The sequence below is a fragment of the Urocitellus parryii genome, chromosome 3 (assembly GCF_045843805.1).
Source record: "Urocitellus parryii isolate mUroPar1 chromosome 3, mUroPar1.hap1, whole genome shotgun sequence".
Classification (NCBI taxonomy): domain Eukaryota; kingdom Metazoa; phylum Chordata; class Mammalia; order Rodentia; family Sciuridae; genus Urocitellus; species Urocitellus parryii.
Window position 1 is genome coordinate 28,799,718 of NC_135533.1, and position 19,333 is coordinate 28,819,050.

Here is a 19,333-nt window from a genome sequence, read left to right on the forward strand (position 1 = left end):
ATAGATGAAGTTATCCTTATTTGTGGACCTAATAGTTGCATTTTGTCATTTCCGGCAAAATCAGTGTCAGACCCTTAGTTTAATGGCTCTAGTTATGTGAAAAAGAAAGATGTTTTTTTCAGGTTAGCAGCATCTAGCTATTTAAGAATCACAGTCTTGCCAACTAGCAAAAGATGCCTTAGCTCTTCACAACCCAGAAATAAAAGCAGTATTTGCTTTATTTGGCAAGAGTTCAATCATAAGACCTTGTTTAAATATCATATACATCCTATACAAAATAATATACCTAAATAAATGCTGCTTGAAAGTTCAATTTATCAAATTTCAGTAGAGCACAGATTGATATTATTCTAGGGGACATAGAACCTGCATTTGAGACAGCTCTACCACTACTTAGCTGTGTGACTTGGTGATGCAGTAAGAAAATAGATGTCTTCTTATCTGATGCAGACAACTTGAAGAGTTCCAAAGCCAAACATTTAGTTCAAATTTTATTTCATTTACTTTGGCAGATTACTGGACCCCTCTGTGCATTTAAAATGGGAATAAACCAATTTCAACGTGTTGGTATAATGAGTTTAGAACATTGCCTGGTAGACTTAAAAAAAATGTTGTTATCTAAAGGGATAATTCTAAAAATGAGGATTTCTAACTGAATTCACAGTCTTGATTATTAAGTTCTAAACTAACATTGAACTGGAATTGCCAACTTCTTGATAGCAATTTCTTCCATCAAATGATGATGCTTGAAACTTTTAGTAGATCTTTTCTTTTCCAGAGCACTCGGAGCCACTGTATTTTCCTGCCAACAGTTGTGTGTACTGATGCATTTTCAAGGAAAAAGCCATTTGCTGATCTGTTGGTCTTACATTACCATCTAGCCATATGTGGATGGGGTTGAAGACTTGAGATTAGGCAGCTACTTTTATCTTTATAATCTTCTACCAAGACACTTTTTTTTCTAGAAGAGACCTACTCTGTTGATGTCTGTAGCCAAGATTCAGTCTCCTATATGCCAAATTCTCTTCCCTATACACATTTTACTTAACTTTAGAGATACAGTTTTAATAACAAGTACCAGGTCTTTCAGAATACTTGTCATCGTCATTGATAAAAACTGTCTTCAGGAATTAGCTTTCTAGTGTCTACTGGACTACATTTATAATCTAGATTATCAGTCACCTATTATGTCTGGTACAGTTATTTTAGTACTTTGGAAAAGTCTGAGCTTATTTTCCTAGATGCCTTAGTGCTCAAAAATAGTTAATTGTATTAAATGGAAAACTCTTGTCTATCTTGCTAATTTTCAGTCATTGCTGTAGTGTCTTCTTTTTTTATTTCTTTATTTTTTAGTTGTAATTAGCCACAATATCTTTATTTTATTTATTTATTTTTATGTGGTGCTGAGGATCGAACCCAGGGTCTTGCACATGCTAGGCAAGCACTCTACCGCTGAGCCACAACTCCAGCCCTATAATGTCTTCTTTATTTATAAACTTCTCCCTTTTATAATCACTCTTAATATTGCATTGGAAATAAGTAGAAACTGTATGACATTCCCAAGAGATCCTACTGATTGGGCTAACACTTGAAGAAGCAGGCAGTCTGTCCTCTTGTGAGGTTCTGGAAAGGAAAATCTTCTGTTATTATCTAATACAAACAGTCTCAGAAAGCCAAGCACACTGATAAGCAATTTTGGCCTTTTGATAAAGTGTTGGAGGTTTTTTAAGAATTTATTTGTAGCATTGGGCTTTTTCCCCCTTGATGAAAATGTTCTGATATCAGAACCAGTATACCAGTATTGACTCTTCAAGGAGGGGAAAAAAATTAAATATGCTCTTTAATCCCCAGTAGAAAAAAGTCTTAAACTTAATGGAAGTAATTTATTTTCATTGACTTCATTTGTTTGTTTTAGATATTGCAGATGTATAAGGGAACTTTGCATCTCAAGACTTCTTTTTTTCTCATCTTTATTGAGGTATAATGAACAAAATAGACTTTTTCCTTTTTTAATGAGTCATGAGAAATGTAGATCTGCATTCCCATATGTCTTCTGAAGCACCATATGGAAATACTGTTCCTAGAACTATGGCATTATTTCCTATCATTTCTTACTCCTATGTGTGTTAGTATGTGTGCCAAATAAAGATTTGCTCTTATTACAGATAGCCATTTTATGGAAAGAATTGATTTTGATATGCATTTAAATGAATAAAATATATCCACCTCAATTTTTAAACAAGTTAATATTCTTTGGTATCTGTTAAGTTACCGCTAAGGTACTAGGAGCTCTATATGGAAAATTTTCCCAAATGTCATGTTAGGAGATAAGTCAAGAAAGTAAGTAAATTAAATTACCCTTTCAAGGTAATTGATGCATTTAAAAAAATTAACTATTTTTAAGTATGCACTTGAGTGGCATTATTGCATTCACAATGCAACAACCATCCATCCATTTTTAGAACTTTTTCATGATCCCAAGAGACTGTGACCAGTAAGCAGTGTTTCCTCATCTTGCCCTCCCCAGCCACTGATAGTCAATATCCTACTTTCTATATCTGTGAATTAGCCTACTCCAGATAATTAATATTTAAGTGGAACCTTACAATTTTTATCTTTTTATGTCTAGTTTAATTCACTTAATAAAATGAAGGCTCATTTTTTAACATGTGTCAGGATATCTGGAGATGCTGGAGATCAAATCCCGGGCTTCAAGCATGCTAGATAGGCAGCTCTACAATCTCCCCCCATACTATTCCTTTACCATTGTGTGTTTATACACCATAGTTTATCCCTCAGTATACAGACACACTTTGGTTGTTTCCACAGTGTGGCTTTTATATTGCTGCTGTGAACATTGGAGTGTTCAAGTCTGAGTCTTTGTTTTCAGTTCTTTTTCGATATATACCTGTGGATGGAATTATTGACTCATATGGTAATTTTATACTTAGTTTTATAAGGATTCACCAAACTTTTTCATAGCAACTAGTTACATCAGCACTTTTATTTTACCAGTAGTACACAGGGTTTTAATTTTTGAAAATCTTCATTTCTAGGGTATAACAAGAACATCTTAGGGCCTGGGGTTGTGGCTCAATGGTAGAGCACTTACCTAGCATGTGTAAGGCACTGGATTCAATTATCAGCACCACATATAAATGAATAATTAAAGATCCATTGACAACTAAAACAAATGTTTATAAAAAGAAGTCCTGAAGAGGGGGCTGGGGCTGTGACTCAGTGATAGATCACTTGCCTTGTATATATGAGGTACTGGGTTCCATTCTCAGCACCACATAAAAATAAATATATAAAGATACTGTGTCCATCTACAACTAAAAAATATTTTTTAAAAATCCTAAAGAGTATGAAGTAGAATTGGTACATTTGTAATACAGTGAAATGTCACCTCTTAGTTGGTATGTCTTCTTAGCAAACAACCTTTGCAAATAAGATCTTTAAGATAACAGTGATGATGATTATGATATCATCTCCCAATTGAGTTTTTCTCTCTCCAAAATAATATTGTTATTAACTGTAATTTGACTTTTGCTTCTTAATATGATCTTCATATTATACAGTACAGCATCATATTGAATCAAAATGAGCAATTCATAAATACTTTAAACTCTTTTTACTGTTTGACTTCTTACATAGCCATAAAAAAAAATGTGAAATTGAATTGCCAATGATAAATTAATGGTTTTAATTACTTACACCAAAATTTGCCAAATTCCTATAAAAATATCTTAGATTGTCCTATCAATTATCTGGGAATTTGAAGTTAAAAAATAACTGTAAGAATGTGATTTAAAACAGTGCTTCTCAAACTTTAAAATGAAGAATTGTGGTAATTTTGATTAAATGCAGATTCTAATCTCTGGGTCTTTGGGGCCTGCCTTCTGCTTGCTAACAAAACCTAAGTAATAGTAATGCTGCTAACCAGAGGAACGAACACACCTTGAGTAAGGAGCATTTAAAATATTAATAAGAATGAAACCTAATTGATAAAAATTATTTAAAGGGTCTTCTTTTTATATATATATTTTTTAGTTGTAGATGGACTGAACATATTTATTTATTTATTTATTTAATGTGGTGCTGAGAATTGAACCCAGTGCCTCACACATGCCAAGCAAGTGCGCTACCACTGAGCCACAGCCCCAGCCCCTGACAAAAATGTTTTACACCTCTGAAGGCATGCAAAATTATAGAGTGGCACTGCGGTCTGAATTAGAAGGAGATATATTCCATGTTTGTATAATTATGTTAAAATGGATTCTACTGTCATGTATAACTAAAAAAAAAAGCAATAAAAAATAAATAAAAATGAACTAAGTTATAAATATTAGGTAATGTATTTGAACTTCAAAATAAATTGAATGTACTTATTTTCTTAAAAAGCTGATATGATAGTATCAAGCTTTGGATTTTCAAGTTTTCTATAAAAATATTTCATGTCTTATTAGTTGCTCTGCCTTAGTTTTTTAATTTTAAAATTGAACAAGAATATCTCACCTATACTTTTTCACTCCTTTTTTTTTTTTTTTGTACTGGGGATTGAACCCAGGGATACCTTACCACTGAGCTTATCCCCAGCCACCCCCCACCTTTTTTTATTTTTAATTTTGGCACAGAGTCTTGAGTTGCAGAGGTTGGCTTTAAACTTGTAATCCTCCTGCCTCTGCCTCCCAGGCCACTGGGATTATAGGCATGTGACACTGCATCCAGCTTCACCAATGAATATTTTTAAATAGTCTTTTCTGTTTTTTTCCTTAGGGAGTGCCTTGGTGAAGCACATGAGCCTTGTGACTGCCAAACATGGAAAAACTGGCTACAAAAAATAACTGAAATGAAACCTGAAGAACGTAAGAAGAATCTTAGATAGCTGTTCTATGTATTTCCAATACCATTCAAAATATGATGTCATATTTCTTATAATCTCATTTAAGAGGTTTTCAAATTTGTTACTGATAGAGCTCCCATGTTTAACATTGCCCCCTGATTAATAATACCCTTTTGGAGATCAAACTTTTTGCAAGGAGGAATCATTAGACAGGTCCCGTGTTTCTAATAAGACTTTATAGCCTAAGATAAATAGGACATTTGGGGGGGGTCACAATTAATCTTCCCCATATAGCCCTTCTTTATTTTATCCTAGAATGAGCCAACCAACTTTTCTGTACTTTTTGGGAAATAGTATATGATCCATAGTGAGAAGCAACTTCCAGTGAAGAACAAGTGAATTTCTTGCTGTTCTGTGGTTCTATGTATTTACTTAATTAAATACCACATCTATAACAGTTGTCACTGAGACTTCTATAAATAGATTATCTCTTAAAGGGAGAGTGATCAAAGAAATGCTGTGAGGTGATGTTAGTAGTCGTGTTTTACAGAGGAAACTAATATCTAGGTTGTACTGAGTGACACAGTATGTGCCTAATGATGAAATGGATTGAACTCTAAGGGGACGCCTTTTTAAATCCTTCCCAGTATCAATTCCCACATTAACAAATAAATATATCTACTTTGCATTATTTTCCCTACTCCTAAAGTGTTTCTGACAATATTTTCTTTCAAATTAATATAAATGTAAATTAATTTAGTTTGGGTCTTTTTAAAGTTTTTGTTTTTATTTTTAAGTAGTGGAGTTACTCTGATGTGTTGCAAATCAGGATCAAGAATTTAGTCACTGAATCTATACTTATGTTCAAAGCACATAATAAAGATGATGCCAACCAGCATGGTGGCTCACGCCTATAATCCCAGCAGTTTGGAAGACTAGGGCAGAAGGATCACAAGTTCAAGGCCAGCCTCAGCAACTTAGTGAGACCCTGTCTCAAAATTTTAAAAAATAATTTAAAAGGGCTGGGAATTTAGCTCAGTCGTAAAGCACCCCTGAGTTCAATCCCTAGTACCATAAACAAAAACAAAAGGAAAATGATGCCAGCCTTCAGGGAATGCAGAGATTAAAGGATAAGCAGTCAGTATTATATGATAACTGATACAGTAGAGTAACAATGAGAGTACAGAAATAAGAACAACTAATTCAAGTTGAGGGTAGGAAGAATAACCTAGAATCTTCTAAAAGTAGAAATAGAATATGAACAAAAATTAGGAATGATTTGTTGACTTCAAATGGTATATTCATTTTTTATTTAACATTTTTGAGTGATGTTGTATGTTAGAAGACAAAAATAAGATAACTTATATGCTCTTGAAATTCTTATTTTAGAGAGGATATTGTTGTAAATGTTGAGAAAATTGTTCCTAAGGTAAAGAAGGTAAAGGAAACACATAATTATAAAAGAACCGATGCTTCTTAAGATGCATCTTGAAAATGATAGATGTTCTTCACATGAGCCATAATAGGAAGGGCATTTCAAACATAGGATGAAGTTTTACATGTGAAACAACATGGCCTATTCAAGGACTACAAATTCAATACACCAGTGCAGTGGTGCAGTAAGGCGTAGTAACAAATGAAACTACCCAGGCAGGGGTCCAAATCAGACATTGGGTGCAGATAGGGTGTTGTACACAATGCAAGGAAGTCTGACTTGAGACAATGAAAAGGAGTTTTTAGTAGGAGAGTGATGAATGAAGATTCTTGCTTAGAAAGACACTCAAGCAGAAGTAGGGATGGTAAATCAGAAAGTATTAAAACACCAGGCAAGAACACCTTATCTGAGACAATTTCAGAATGACCAGGTGAGAGAGAGCCTATGAGGGCTTAAACAAGACAGGGGCAATTCAGATGAGGCAAGGGGTATATGCAGGAGAATGAAGAAGATGTAATTGTATTTAGTTGTAATCAAGTATGCTTTTTAGTTGCCTAGAAGATATAATGCACAAGAAGTAGTGTAGCATACTATTTAATTCTTGAGTAGAAAATGTCCAAAAGTATCTAAGATATAAAGCAAGTATTTTGATTGTTAATTGTTTTTAGTTACCCTTTATCGTTTTAAAATTGGATCACTCAACATAGATAAGTTTTTGCAAAGGAAGGAGAGAATAGATATTGGTGGGATTGTGAAGAATAATCTTGCACATGATAATGATCTTGGTTATAAGAAAAGAAATAGGAGAACTAGAAAATGGTATACATACTATTTATATATGATTACCAATGTTGACCAGAGATAGGGATACCACAAATTTAAAAATGAAGATAGCCAGGTGCTGTGGCGCACACCTGTAATCTCGGTGGCTTGGGAGACTGAGGCAGGAGGATCATGAATTCAAAGCCAACCTCAGCAACTTAACTAGGTCTGAGCAACTTAGCAAGACCCAGTCTCTTAATAAAATATAAAAAGGCTGGGGATGTGGTTCAGTGGTTAAGTGCCCCTGGCTTTAATCCCTGGTACCACACACACAAAAAAAAAAAAAAAAAAAAAAACTAAAGGTCATTCTTGAAGAGCCCAAATGGGATTTTGATTCAGAAAGATGAAGAAACATTAGAAAATAGGATAAGAGACAAGAGTCTGAGGACACCTGAGAAATGTTCTACCAGAGAAAACCAAAGCTATGACAGTGAAAAAAAAGTTAAAAGTTGCCAAATTGCCAAAAAAATAGTAGGTATTTTCTCTATATTGATGTGTGTTCTCCACACTGAAAGATGGTGGCCTACTAGTTTACTATTAATGACCACTTAAGCTTATGAAATTTATCATGAAACATAAAGCAAATAATAATAGGCCAACTGTAATACTAAAGTAGAACATCATCATTAAATACATAAAAAATGATATTCCAAAAAAGAAAAGTATGGCTGAATGCTATTTTAAGTTACATACTACTTTGAATCATAAGCATTTTTTCTTTGCATATTATACAAAAATAAATGACAGAAGCTTTTATTTTTTTCTCTGAATGGGGGGGTCTCACTGTGTTGACCCAGGCTGATCTTGAACTCATGATCCTTCTGTTCAACCTCCTGAATAGCTGAGATTATAGGTACATCCTACTACACCCAGTTCACATAGGCGTTTTTAACTAAATTTGTAGATTCTTGGGACAATTTCCTCTCTTGTTCCCAGTTTTCCAAAGTCCCTGAATGATGAAACTAAAAAGCACCAAAATCTTCATTAATGAGAAGAGATATTAAGAAAATATGTAAAATCCACTTGAATTCCATATGAAAATTCAAATAGTTTTTTGAGCACTGAAATTGACCCTATTTTGTTTAATCAAAGCAAGAAGAAGTAATGATTGTATTTTCTGTGAAATGATGTTAATTTGTATAATTTACAATTTTTTCATAGTACATATTCAGTAAATGGTTGTGGAATTTAATTCAAATTGTCTATTTAAAAATATGATCTATAAAAGCAACTGTTTTCACTTGCATACATTTTGATTCTACTAATGAATCTTAAGATTCTCTTATACTCTAGCACTTTATTAAATAAAGTTAGTGTTTCTTACCAAGAAACCTAATACATCTAGTTGATGTATTATAATGAACATGCAACTGAAGTGAGGGGAAGAGTTTGAAAGTCAGTAGGAGCAATGAAGATTTACCACAGAGCTTGGAGATAGATAAGGTATTAAAGGTATTAAGAATAGTATATATACAAAGAAACAATGTCTGAAATAAGCATGTTCAAAGAATTGGTGAAAAAGTGAAGGCATTTTTTCCAACGTAATTTTTTGTTACAGTAATAGTTGTTTCCTTAATGTGATTTACATCATGTAATCCATTAGAATACAGTTGGGAGATAGGGTTCTCTCCAAGGGTAAGAGAAAAAAAATGTTATGTTGCAGGCCACACAGCCTCTTTGTTTTAATGGCTTTGTGCTTTATTTACTGTAACAATGGACAATAGGGTCATAAGAATATGTTAGAGCCTCTGAGCTAAAATAACATTGATTCTGAAGAGAGAAACACCACTATTTTTAAACAAAAAAAAAAAGTTTTAAATGCAGCATTTACTTAGTTCATAGGTTTTTTAGAAATGCCTTTTGTAAACAGCATTACCATCAGCTTGACCATATTAACCATAAGTATACTAAGTTTTTTCTGAAACTCCTGTCCCCACCAAATTATTCTGAGAATTCTATCTGCCAGCACCCTTGTTGACCCATCTTCTACCAAGTGAATTTAGAACCGGAGTGAAGTCTTGTCACTACACTGCTGCTGTTGTTTCTCTTTGCTATGTGGAATTAAAAATCAGTCCAACAGTAGGTGCTATTGTGTTGCTATTGCAAGAAAGCCCCACTCCTCTACTGCTAGGTCCCATCTAAGGACTGCTTATAGTGCTCAGTCCCTCCAATTCATATACAAAGCCACTTCCTAGATCACAATCAGCCCAAACTTTTGTCCACTTTCCCTTTCCAGGGACTTATATCTGTGGAGGGGGTAGGGAGAGGTAAATTTTCCTTTTAAACTTCAAAACTCAAAGGGTCTGATTTCTCCCCTGATTTATAATAGAGCTAAACACTTAGCCCACCACCCTTTTCAAAGTGTCTGCATATAATTAAAGCCTTGATTAGGCGGGCAGTCCTCCATGATTCTAACATGATTTTCTGACGTCTTTGTCACTAATGGAAAGGAAGGACTTCTCAGTGTACTTAAGAGCTAGAAAAGAAAACAAAACCTGCTAGATTATTGGCATTCTTACTTGGAAAAAAATATAAATTGTTTGTCTCTGGTGGGTGGGGGGCTTATAAGTTTAAAATCTTTAAAAATCATGTCATTCCTGAAGTTTACAGATCTCAAATTATAATATCATAAATGGAGTTTAAGAACTCTAGTGTTGAAACGGTGTGGGGATGTTGAGTGAGCAATGGTGGCCAAGTAGATGACCAGATGATAAAAAAAATTTTGTATTTTTTGCTAAAGCAATTTGAATTTATCTTGTAGTCAGTGAGGAACAATTGAGAAATTTTAAGCAGATTTTATTTTAAAAAGATCATTATATAGGCAATTTAGTTAGGAGTGGGACAGAGAGGGAACTGGGGATATAGGTTGGTTTTCTATACTTCCATTGTCTAGGCAAGGGGTATGTAAGATTCTAGCTAAAGCAGTAAAAAGTGGGAGTGGAGAGGAAACAGATATGAAGGAGAAAGAAGTAGAATCATTAGGATGCCCGGAGGAAGAGGAAGAGGAAAATATTGAAGATTATATTCCTCCCGGATTGACTCTGGGCAGGCATTATTTATCTATACAAAAGCTAGAAAAAAGAACATGTTTGGGAAAAATGGTTAAGTTTACTTTTAGACATGTCACATTGGATTCATTTTAAGTTTCTCCAAAATAATTATGGATAACAAAAAAATTGATATTTAATACTTTTCACTATAATGAAGAATTTCTGATAATTATGTTTGCAACTGGATTTAAATAATTATTGTCTACAGCAATCATTCTTTGGTTCTTTTCTTTCCAGTTTGTTTGGATACAAGTTTATAAGGGAAAAAGAAAAGAAAAAAAAAAAAACTTCAAACTAGATTTGATAAATAGGACTTTTGGGATAAAGCTTTTTATCTTTATAATTATGCCAATCAAAATGAAGCAACTTAAAAAATGTTGCCATAAGTCCTAATAGGAAAATAAATATACGATTAAAATGGAGAGTTAACCTGGAAGTAAAGTGTGGGTTTTTTCCTCTGTGAAGTTGTACACAAAATCATTTCTTTTTGTGTTTGTGCTTAATATCCCAAAGTTGTGGGAGTTAGTGAAGCTTATGAGGATGCTGCCAATTGTCTCTGGTTGTTAACTAACTCCAAACCTTGTGCTAATTGTAAGTCTCCGATACAGAAGAATGAAGGCTGCAATCACATGCAGTGTGCTAAGGTAAGAATTGGGGTGTTTTATATGCTTTGCAGTTGGAATCTTAATATAAGTTGATTGTCAACCCAAAGCAGAAATGTTGCTTTGCTAATGAAACCATCAACTAAATAAGTAATTATTGTATTGAAAATTAAAATGCCAACACGATCCACTTAGCTGAAAAATCATAAATAATTAGTTTTAGAGTACTGAAGTCTAAATAGAATATACCCTCCTGATTTCGTTGCACAAAAACAAATTACTATATGTTTCAAATATTCTGGAATTAATCCCTGCTTATATTTTGAACATCTCTGTTATAAAATTGTAATGATATTCTAATGTTTTATCATGTCATCAATGTTTTAAAATGATTATTTAAACTATAGTAATTTTTTCTCATTTAGAGAAACTCAAATAGTTAAGATTTCTATAAAATATTTCAGTATCTTCTAAGAATTACTTGATTTTTAACCTGAAATTTAATGATCATTGTAGTTATAACTTGCAAAAGAATGGCAGTTAGAAATGTTATTACAAAACTGTGTTATAAGATTCACATATATAGCTAGGCACAGTGGCCTACACCAGTAATCCCAGTGACTTGGGAGGCTGAGACAAGAGGAACACAAGTTTGAGACCAGCCTCAGCAACTCAGTGAGACCCTATCTCAAAATAAAAAGGGCTGGGGATGTAGCTCAATAATAGAGTATCTCTGATTCAATTCCCAACACCACTATAAATCAATCAATTAAAATTAACATAAATGAATCAATTTAGTGAGGGAATAATAATGATTCCCCAAGAGACAGAAAAATCTAGTGCAATGATCTGGGCAAAATATTTAAAAGTGCTTATTAATATGGCTAAGGATTGAACTAAAATCATTTCATCTAATTATGGTATTATTTCCAATATTCATATTCATTTTTTTCTTGGAAAATCTTATATAGATTATACATGTAAGGAAATACAGATTGACTCTAAAATTCATAGTTGGCTGAGATAGAATTCTACTTTACCTTTATTTCCTTCATAGCACATACCTGTATGAGTAAAGGAATATCTAATAATGCTGTCTGAAATGTTTGCATTCAAAGTAGAAAAATAGCATTCTTATTATGACATGTAAGACATATTTAGAGAGTAATAATCTTACAGCAAAATTGAATACTTCAGAAATATTTTTTAAATTTGTAGGTGAAACAACATTTCATGTGTAATTGAATCCATTCTGCACCACAAAGACTAAATCACAGTATAGCTTTATTAATGCCTCAGCATTGATTATGATTCAGTCAGCAATTTTTCTTTCTGGAATCAAATATGTTAAACATTTTAAAAGAATGACAAATTTAATCCTCTAAAAATATGTTTATTTATTTTTAAAACACTATTCTATAAGTGTCCCCTTAGCTAATTTTTGGTAGCTATTTAACTTTTTATTCTTAAATATTTTAAATTACTTGTACTAATTTTCTTTATCTCATTCTGTGCAAAATTTTATGCCATGACTAAAAAGTAAAAATTATTAACGTTCTATATTCCTCTTCCTGCTTGAATTCAGTCCCCAGTAAGCAGGGAGAGGGATACTAAGACATTTTATCAGAGCCTTGAAATAAGTTTATAGTTTATTATGTTGTAAACGGCTTTAATTCAGTTCTCTGTCCATTTCATATTAGGCAGACAAAGAATTTAGGGAATAGAGGGCACCAATACCATAATTAACTGAAGTGTATATGTTTATGATATATATCAAATTCTATATCCTGAAAATGTGAACTCTGCCATCTTTTCAAGCACCATGAAGCATTGTACACAAAAAATTGATCACTAATCATCAAAACTTCATTAACTTTCCAAAGGTAGAAAATAATACAAATAATAATCTCTGATCATAAGGGAATAAAATTGAAATTAAAAATAAAGTTATATAAAAGGCCTTTTCACGTGGAAATTTTTAATCTTTCAGACAACATAAATGAACAAAATGTAAATTAAAGAATTTTCTAGGGACTGTGGTCGTGGCTTAATGGTAGAGCTCTTGCCTAGCACATGTGAGGCACTGGATTTGATCTTCAGGACCACATTAAAATAAATAAATAAATAAAGACATTGTGTTCATCTACTACTAAAACTATTTTTTAAAGATCTCTAGAAAAAAAAATAATGAAAATGACTTATCAGAATCTAAGGGCTGCAGCTAAAGCAATACTCAAAAATATGTTCAGCCATTTGCTGGTAAATAGGTAGAATTATGCTAAGTGAAATAAGTCACACCCAAAAAGTCAAAAGTCAAGTATTTTCTGATATGCAGAGGTCAGTCCAAAATAAGGAGGGTGTGTGTTCCATCTAAATAGAAGAGAGATCAATGGAGTAGACAAAAGGGGAGAGAGGAGGGACGGGATAAGAGAGGAACATTGCAATGAATCTGATCTAACTTTCCTGTGTACATAAGTGAATATGTTGCAGTGAATCTGACCATCAAGTATACCCATAAGACATTGGATGGGAAGGGAAGTACTGGGGACTGCATTAGAGCAAACTATATTCCATGCTTTTATAATGTGAAAATGAATCCTAATGTTACAGATAACTAAAAAGAACCAATGAAAAAATATGTGCAGCCTTATTCACCTAAAATAATACAAAATAAAGAATTGAGAATGTGATTCAGAAATTTAGAAAAAGAAATTTTAACACCACAAGGTTTAGTGCATGGGGGGCAGAAAGACAGTGGAAAGAGATGGACATCATTACCTAGGGTATCTAGATACTTGTATGACTGTATATATGGTGTGACACTACACTGTGTACAACTATACAAATGTAAAGGTATGCTGCAATTGTGTACAATAAATCAAAATGCATTCTGCTGTCATACCTAATTAAAATAAATTAACTTTTAAAAAAGAATTGCAGAAATTAGTGAGCTTTGAAAAACAATGCAACAACAAAGAATCAAATTATTTTCTGAAGAAAAAATATAGAAAAACCAGTAAGCTAACATAATAAATAATGGAGTTGAGAGAGTTCAAATATACCAAATAAGAAACAGGGAAACAGTCAGAGAAACACACAAAAATAAAATAATCAGAGAAACAAACTGGAATAATAAGGAATAATTTAGCTGAACCCTTGCAAATATATTTCAGGCTGGATATGAATGGATTATTTTCTCAGAAAAAAGTAATTACTAAGTGACTCTAGAAGAGAGAAAATATCAATTGTCTTCATTCCCATAAAGAGAAAGTTTTACAAAGATAAGCCCCACCACAAACCCCATTAAGGATCATTTCCTTCCTTTTAGTCCCTTCAATGAGTCCTGACAGTTTCACAGGAGAATTTTATCAAACCTATAAGGAACAGGTAATACCAATGTCATTTAAACTGTTCCTGGGATTTTTTTTTATTTATTTTTAAAGAAAACATAAAGTTATTTTTATTGAGTAGAACCTTAATACCACTTGACAAGATCATAAAAATAAAACTTTAATCTTACTTATAAATAACAATACAGAAGTCCTGATAAGATATTAGAGGAGACAAAAAGCACACAAAGATATTTGTAGACAATATCAGAACACATAAAGAGAGTAATTGATGAGTCAGGGTTTATTCTAGGAATACAAGAATGGTTCCAGGGCTGAGGTTGTGGCTCACAACCTAGCACATGTGAGGCCCTGGGTTTGATCCTCAGCACTACATATAAATAAATAAAATAAAGGTATTATGTCCAACTACAGCTAAAAAATAAATTTAAGAAAACTGGTTCCATATGAGGAAAATTATTACTGTACCTCATTTTATTGGTAGATCCAAAGAGGAAAGTCATATATTTTCTATAGATGCTGAATGGCTTTTGACAAAAGTTTTAAATTTTTTCTTTTTTAATATTTTTAGTTGTAGATGGGCACAATATCTTTACTTTATTTATTTACTTTCATGTTGTGCTGAGGATCAAACCCAGTGACTCAAGCATGCTAGACAAGAACTCTACCACTGAGCTACAACCCCAACCCCTAACAATTTTTATAAACACTCAAATCAATAAAGAATGGACTCTTTCTTTTTAAGTGTGATAAAAATAAATTGTCTCCATGAAAGCTAATATATTTAGTGGGGAAATTAGTGGCAGCTCCCTAAACACAAAAATAAAGTAAGAATGCTCTGCATTATTGTATTATCATTAACACTGAACTGGTAATACTGATCAACATAATTAGACAACATAAAGAAATTAAGAGGGGCTGGGATTGTGGCTCAGTGCTTGCCTAGCGTGGGTGAGGCACTGGGTTCAGTCCTCAGCACCACATAAAAATAAATAAATAATAATAAAGGCATTGTGTCCACCTACAACTTAAAAAATATTTTAAAAAATCGTTCTGTTGGGCTGGGATTGTGGCTCAGCGGCAGAGCGCTTACCTAGCACAGTCAGGCCCTGGGTTCGATCCTCAGCACCACATAAAAATAAAGGCATTGTGTTGTGTCCATCTACACCTAAAAAATAAATTTAAAAAAAAATTTTTTAAAGTCATTCTCTTAAAAAATTAAGAGTTGTAAAAGTTAGATTAAATATTAGGTAATATTGCAGATGGCATGATTGTATGCCTAGAAATCCATAAAAAATCACTGAAAAACTTCTACAAATAAAAATTCAATTAAGTAGCAGAGTACAAAACTAATATACAGAAAGTAATAATATTCATATGTACAAGCATTATTTATCTAGAAATAAATTTTTAAAATATGCATGACTTTTATAGAAAAAAATTTTAAAATCCTCTAGGGTCCAAAGGATGATGAACAAATAAAAAGACAACCAATTTCTTAAATAGAAAGACTCAACAAAAATACCACAAGTTTTGTTTCTGCATCTAGATAAACTTAATTCAAAAAAGTTTTTGTTGGAGGCTGTGCAACTCAGTGGTAGAGCACTTGCCTAGTATGTGAGACTCTGGGTTCAATCCCCAGCACCGAAGAAAGATAGAAACAAACAAGTGCATAAGGGAAATCAAAGCAAGAATAACTAGGAAAACTGAAAAAGAACAGTAAAGTGGTACTAACCTTGATAAGCCATATTACAAATCCTCAATAATTAAAACAATATGGTGCTGGCATGTGAATAAACAGATCATGAAACACAACATAAAGCAAGCCCAGAAAATAGATACACATACATGGGAATTTAGCATATGGTAAAGGTGGCATTCTTAACCAGTAGATACACATGAATTATTCAGTAATTGGTAATAGGATAGTAGGACAGCTATTGGGGGTGGGAATAAAGTTAGTTTCATACTGTATACCCAGATAAGTTTCTAGTAGCTCAAAGATTTAAATGTTTCTTTAAAAAAAAAAAGTGACCAGAAAACAACATAGACTTAGAGTGGGAAAATGTTTCTTATTCAGAATCCATGTTCATATTTTTGGCATTTTCTTCTAATTATGGCATATTAAGTAAATGAAATTTTCTTTAAAATGGGAAACAGCTTTCTGTCAGCTCCTGTACTTGGAGACCTTATAAACATTGCAGTTTCAAAACCAATTTGTCTATCAAGTTGCCAGAAGTTTTTCATATGGAACATAGAACTTCAGAGACCAGTGTCAGATTACCACACACTTGAAAAAAATGAAACATTTATCACTATTTGTTTTAGTATTTGAAACAAATATCCTACTGATATTTTTATTGTTTCTTTTTGATTACTTCATAAAATATTGTGATTTTATTTTTGAGTTATACCTAGAAGTAACAGTTCTAAACTACCCTCACATCTTTCCATAATACAGATAAGATAGCAAAAGGAAATATGAGAAAGAGAGCATATCTTTGAGATGTTTTGTTTCTGGTCACATAAGCAGAATTGTTTAGTCATTACAAATTGATTGACTAAAAAGCAGAACAGTTTTTGTATACTAACAGGGAAATGTTATGCATGTATGTTTTCTTTTGAAGTGCAAATATGACTTTTGCTGGATTTGCCTAGAAGAATGGAAAAAACATAGCTCTTCCACTGGAGGTTATTACAGATGTACTCGCTATGAAGTCATTCAGCATGTGGAGGAGCAATCCAAAGAAATGACTGTGGAGGTAAAGAGAACTGATTAAGCCAAGACTTTATATTTTTGTATAAGCCACTTAAACCATGAGAAGTATTTTGCATTTCTTTTTTTCCTGTCTTCATCTTTTTTTTTTCCTACCCTGAATTGAACCCAGAGATGCTTTACCATTAAGCTACACCCCCAGCCCTTTAGATTTTTTGAGACAGGGTCTCTCTAAGTTACTTAGAGCCTTACTAAATTGCTGAGGCTGGCCTCAGATTTGCAATCCTTCTGCCTTAGCCTCCAGAGCCCCTGGAATTACAGGTGTCTGCCCCCTTACCCAGCTCCTGTCTTCATCTTAATGAGGCACTAAAATTGAATACACTTTGGAGGAGGCTTTAGTTAAAACAAAGTAATCTATAAACTTGACAGTTTTTTCTCCTTTTAAGCTTTCCCTTTTGATTTTGGTGAGTATGAAAAGCCTAGTCTCAACCTGCCAATGTAAAGACTTAAAAATAATTTTCGTAAAATATCAACAATACAGTATTACATTATGGCATACAGTGTGTTAGTCTGCTCAGCTGCCAAAGATGGGGTAGCTTAAACAATAGAAATTTATTTCTCACAATTCCAGAGGCTATGAAGTCCAAGATCAAGGTTCTAGCCGACTGGTTCTTGGTGAGGAGATTCTCATCTTGGTTTGCACACAGCCAGCCACCTTCTCACCTGTGTTCTCATGTTGTCTAGGAAAGATAATGAGAGCACTCTGGTGTCCCTTCCTCTTCTGATTAGGACACCAGCCCTATCACATTAGATCACTACACTAATGACCTTATTTAACTTTTATTACCTCCTCAACATGCACTGTCTCCAGAAACACTTTGGGGTTAGGACTTCAACATAAGAATTTCAGTGGGACACAAATTAGTCTCTGACAATAAACCATATGATAAGACATTGAAGGGCTTGGGGTTGTGGCTCAGTGGTAGAGCACTTGCCTAGCATGCATGAGGCACTGGGTCTGTTCCCTGACACCACATAAAAATAAACAAAATAAAAGTATTGTGTCCTTCTACAACTAAAAAAAATTTTTTTAAAGACATTGAAGATGTGAAGATGTCTAATGGGTTGTTGTAGAAAATACCAATTTAGACTTTGTTTTGAGAGCCTTTAAAATGTATTGATTATTATTTTTTCTCAGAAAAATAACCAACAAATCTGTATGCATCACTACCTATTACTAATAAAAAATTTAAATTATCCCTCCAGAACTAATTTTAATAATTAGTAGTTTTTGTAAAAGTTATTAATGGACTTTTGTTTTCTAGGCTGAGAAAAAACACAAACGGTTTCAGGAACTTGATAGATTTATGCACTATTACACAAGATTTAAAAACCATGAGCATAGTTATCAGGTATGTCTCAAATCATTTTAAATGAGTTGAACCACTCTGTTGTAAATAAATAAAGAAGATGGCTTAAATTATTTATTTTTGTTCCTTTAGTTAGAACAACGCCTTCTTAAAACAGCCAAAGAAAAGATGGAGCAATTGAGTAGAGCTCTCAAAGAAAGTAAGTTCTAAGTGATTGTGTTATAATTAATATAAAATATTAATTAATATAAAATGTCCTTCCATACTAATTCAGTCCACTGATTAGAGATTAGGAATGTATTATAGTCATTTGCTCACCTATGTCCTTATGTTGTCTGGGAAAGAGAATGAGATTGCTCTGGTGTCCCTTCCTATTCTTATAAGGATAAGTCCCTTCCTCCTCTTATAAGACTTTATCTCTTGTGATAGGATTTTCCACCTGGCACCTAGCATGCTTCTCTTAATGTAGCCTATGGTGACAAAAACACATCATGACTTTGTTTACATTGTGCCTTTGCTGATGCTCTCAAGTGTTGGGAAAAATGATGGGTACTAAAGGGCATTCCTGACATAGTCAAAGGAAGCAACATACATTTGCTACCCAAATGTCATGAAACTGAATATCATAAAATTCTTGAGAAAGTATAGCAGAGTGCCTAATGGAGTCAAAATAAAAGTTTGGAGAGAAATAGTTTCACTGGTAAGTAATGAAATCAAGGTCAAAAGCAAAGCCATAAGAAGAGCTAACACTTATAAGTCTTAAGTTATTAAAGAGTATTCGATGTGACTCTGCAATCTTTGTAATGTTTTGAATAACCAATAAAAAATAATAATAAATTTTAAAAAAAAAGAGTATTCCTAAATATGGATTAAGTGCTAGTTACATCATTAGAACATAATATCCCACAGTGACCACACAATACAGGATATGGTATGTTTATTTTTAAAAATCATATCTTAAAAATACTCCTGCCATTTATATGAATGACATATTTAAGCCTAAAAATGTGATCAATTATATTTGTATTTGTTCCAATTTATAAAATAATGAGTACTAATAACCTTTTTTGTGAAAATGATTCCCTAATAAGACAGTAACCATAAGATAAATAGAGAAGGGAAGAATGTATCAATAGGCTTAT

At 33.0% G+C, this 19,333-nt stretch overlaps 1 protein-coding gene across 4 annotated transcripts in view; it reads left to right on the forward strand.

The window, feature by feature from the left end:
• The window catches only part of Ankib1 (ankyrin repeat and IBR domain containing 1), a 123,573-nt gene that overhangs the window by 89,619 nt on the left and 14,621 nt on the right, over positions 1 to 19,333 (forward strand). For all 4 annotated transcript variants that reach the window (XM_026413053.2, XM_026413054.2, XM_026413055.2 and 1 more), the window contains exons 10-14: positions 4,780 to 4,868; positions 10,667 to 10,797; positions 16,733 to 16,867; positions 18,147 to 18,233; positions 18,324 to 18,390. In XM_026413053.2, the coding sequence (XP_026268838.1) occupies positions 4,780 to 4,868; positions 10,667 to 10,797; positions 16,733 to 16,867; positions 18,147 to 18,233; positions 18,324 to 18,390 (509 nt within the window). The remainder of the gene's footprint in view (positions 1 to 4,779; positions 4,869 to 10,666; positions 10,798 to 16,732; positions 16,868 to 18,146; positions 18,234 to 18,323; positions 18,391 to 19,333) is intronic.